Source organism: Belonocnema kinseyi, chromosome 9, assembly GCF_010883055.1.
Source record: "Belonocnema kinseyi isolate 2016_QV_RU_SX_M_011 chromosome 9, B_treatae_v1, whole genome shotgun sequence".
NCBI lineage: Eukaryota > Metazoa > Arthropoda > Insecta > Hymenoptera > Cynipidae > Belonocnema > Belonocnema kinseyi.
In genome coordinates, this window is record NC_046665.1 from 12,017,762 (window position 1) to 12,021,777 (window position 4,016).

Here is a 4,016-nt window from a genome sequence, read left to right on the forward strand (position 1 = left end):
CTATTCGACTACTAGTAGCTCTAGCAGCTAGGAAAGGAATGCTAATTCAACAATTTGAAGTCACCACCGCTTACATTAACGGTGTACTCGAAAAGCAAGTACCGATGGAAGTCCCAAACTGATTGGCGGAAGGATTAGAAACTCTTATATATTCTGAGAAATGGAGCATCGATTTGCGAAGAGAGGTGAAAAACATGCTGACAAAACTAGAGACTGGGAATAAGGTTTGTAACTCGAAAAAGTCTCTCTATGGATTGCGTCACCCTGGAAAAAGCTGGCATATCAAGTTAGATAAAATTTTGGGAAATTTTGGAGCAAAATTATCTAACGCTGATCCCCGTGTTTACTACCTGAATTAAGGGAAATATATTCTTTTGATTATTATCTACGTTGATGATATTCTTTTTATCTCGAAAAATCTGGATAAAATAACAAAATTTAAAAAGGCTCTATCGAAAGAGTTCGAAATCAAAGATCTTAGGGATGTGTCCTACTGCCTTGGAATCGAATTCACTCGTAAAGAAAAAAAAACCGGGATGCAGCAGACAAAATACATTCGAGAAATATTAAATCGATTCGGGATGACCGATTCGAAACCGGTATCTACTCCAATTGATGTCAACGTGAAGTTAACAAAGAAAGAAGAAGAACTTAATGATGAAGAGAAGAGGCTACCGTACAGCGAATTAGTCGGTGCTTAGATGTACTTGGCTGTGGCGACCAGGCCAGATATCGCTTTTGTAGTTAGTGCTCTGAGCCAATTTAACACAAACTGCAATCAGATCCATTGGACAGTGGTTAAGCGAGATCTTCGTTATTTGAAGGGCACCATGAATCTCGGATCGATTGTCGAACCAAATGATGATCCTCTAAAGGGCTATGTTGACGCAGATTGGGCCAGTTGTTTGAATAACAGAAGATCCTATACCGGATTTGTTTTTGTCTTGGGTACTGGACCACTGTCTCGGGATGCGAAGAAGCAGAGAAAGGTGGCTTTATCGGCGACAGAATTTGAGTATATGGCACTCGCTGAGGCAGCCAAATAAGCAATTGCCCTACGAGGTTTCCTAGAGGAGATCTGAATCGGAAACTTGACCGAAGTAACCATTTACAATGATAATTTGGGAGCGAAGAAGCTGGCTGAGAATCCAATTTTCCACGCTCGAAGAAAGCATATTGACGTTCGGCATCACTTCGTTCGACAAACATTAAAGGAGAATCTGATCAGCATCGAACATGTTTCTACTGAAGACATGGAGGCCGACATGCTTACAAAGGGGTTTCCAGGACCTAAAAATAGGAAGTGTTTGGAATTGTTTGCTTTAGGAAGAGTATAGTTTAAGTCAGATCACCCACGTTTCGAGGGGAAGTATTGCGAAGTTTGCGATACGCGTTTGAATTTTCATTTGTTCGGTTCGTTCGCCTGGTTTTGGAAGAGCAACGCATTCTGTAAAATATCTCTCGTTTTATACTTTATTAAATGCAAGTCAATTCATATTAGTTTATCAATTAATGTTATTCTACCTCCCGGGTACCTGCTCAATATGAGTTAACAAGAACACCAAACTATATCAAAAATTTTAAACGCTGAAAAGCTTCCGAATTAAAAAATTTTCTTATATATTATTCGTTGCCATGCTTTAAAGATTTTTTTTACCTACGATCTATTACAAACACTGGTTGTTATTTGTACATAGTATTTACTTGCTTTCTAAACCAAAACTAACTAATGACGAGTTAATAAAAGTTAAAGAAGCACTTCGAAAGTTTGTATTGTCTATTAAAAGTATGTACGACGAAAAGTACATGACATTCAAGATACATATTTGATTACACATTCCACAAGCTGTAATTAATTTTGGTCCTCTTTGGGCTTGGTCGACTTTTCCTTACGAAAATTATAATGGTGTTTGAAAGAACCTATTTAGCGGAACGCAATTTGTCCCTGAACAAATATTCAAATTCTATGCAAGACTACATAAATGCAGCATCCTATGTCTTTAACAGGGAAAATTGTAGTGAAAGAGGTAAACAGAAGCATTATTACAAAAAGAAATTAGAGATTCAGCTGAAAGTTATAAACGATTCATAAATAAAAATGTATTATACCATACGCCTAAGAACAACAGAGTAGCTACAAAAAATAATAGTAATATTAAAAATGCAGAAGGACGTTTCATGCTTCTATCAGATCTTCTTTTTATAACTATTCCTGAAACGGGATTATGTAAACAGGTTTTGATTGGTAAAGAATTCGTAAAACAAGCAACAATAATTTATCAGAATGGAAAAATCTCTTCTTCTGGACTTTCTTCTGTTGTAAAACAATCTGCGAATATAATGTGCTGTTTTTTATCTTCTTTAGAATCGAAATGTGTAAACATTCAGTTGAATGAAACTGAAGTTTGTGTACAGTCTATAGTAAATTTCTTCAAAATTGATTAAAACGCGAATATTATAAATGTATAATATAATGTATATGATACAGGAAAAGTATATATGTAATCCGGCAATATATATGCAGGCGAGGATGTAGAGAAGGGCTTTGAGGCGGGGGCACACAATAATTAACCTCTCCCCTCCACTCTCAAGGGGGAGGTTAATAATAATTCTAAAGTTATTCTTCGCCCGGTTCAAATCCGAGCTAAGGCAGAGTTTTTCTTGTTCTTAAACAATTTTTTGTATGAGAAAACCGTTTTAACGAATCAAAACTCTTGAAATTAAGTTTTTAAAATAAAAAATTATTGTCAATTTTGTAAGGAATCTAAATTTAAAAAATTATAAGTATTTCCTCAACTTACTCGCATTTTTTTCTAAATGAATACATTTTTATCTGTTATTCACACATCGAAATTAAATATTTTCACTTATTAATAAAAATTTTTTTGAACAGAACAATAAAATTCACATTGTGACGTTCTAAGTTTGAGTTTAGCTCTCTGAAATTTTAACGATTCAAGGCTTTCTGTTTCAAACATTTTTGTTTCAAATTGTTTAGTTTTTAATATTCTATTTTAAATAACACTCAGATACTGCTGACTATTAAAAAATTGTTCGTTTTCTTAATTAAAAATGTTTAAATTGAAAATGGTATATTTTCTACTGAAACAACAGAATGTTTATAAAGTTACAGTCGGAAGTTTACGTTTGATTAACTACTAAGGCTTTTGAATTGAAGTAGTTCAATTTTTAACGTCAAAATCTGTAAATGGTTTAATTTTAACTGATTTTAAATCGCCCAATAAAATCATTCAATTATTGTTGAATTTCGAATATACGAACTACAGTTCAATTTTCAAAATCATTGATGAATTTATATTTACAGTTGATCAACTTAAAACGTTTTTTGTCAAAAAATTTCAATCGCAAAAGCTTTTAATCTTTTATTAAGTAAGCACTAGTTGATTTTCGCATTTCTTCAGTTCTTGGTATCAGCTTGAACTTTTGTTATCATAACGACAAACATTTCCTTTTTATAACGAAGCCAAGAATGAAGAATCTTGAAAGAAATTATCGACAAAAAACTGAAGTCGCCTTAAAATAGCCAGAATAGAGAAATAAAATATTTACCATTATTGATTGTTGTAAAACGTAACATCGCAAATCTCGTAATCAGCTGAGTTCGCTCCCTGTTCAACTTAAATGGTTACTCACAATAAAATGATGTCTCATACATCCATGGGAGAATTCGAGACCCTGATTGGCTACGAGAATTACATGGTTGGAAATCTTCATTGGCTGTCAGGCTCTCTTGCCGCATGTGGATACGACGCAAGAGTGACAGCGCCAGTATTGGGAATATATTGTAGCATGGATATACGTTATCAGAATATCTGTACATAACTACATGATGTAAAATGGATCTAAATTTGAAAAATACACGCTGAGAATTGATGTTTTCTCTATAATCGTAGTCACGGAGGAAATTCTCTTTCCAGTATTATATATAATAAACTTTAATTATGTTATTTGCAAAATTCAAGTCTGGACTTGGGGGAGGGGGGCAAGCCGCCGTG

General features: G+C 34.1%; 1 protein-coding gene across 1 annotated transcript; it reads left to right on the forward strand.

Annotated features, from left to right (window-relative positions):
* The first annotated feature begins 701 nt into the window (after positions 1-701).
* LOC117180419 (secreted RxLR effector protein 161-like) lies at positions 702-1,046 on the forward strand. Its single transcript, XM_033372919.1, has one exon. It carries the CDS (start codon positions 702-704, stop codon positions 1,044-1,046), a length of 345 nt encoding a protein of 114 aa, XP_033228810.1.
* Positions 1,047-4,016: the final 2,970 nt, after the last annotated feature.

Coding starts and splice junctions, on each gene's coding strand:
- LOC117180419 (XM_033372919.1), top strand. CDS start 702: ATGTACTTGGCTGTGGCGACCAGGCCAGATATCGCTTTTGTAGTTAGT.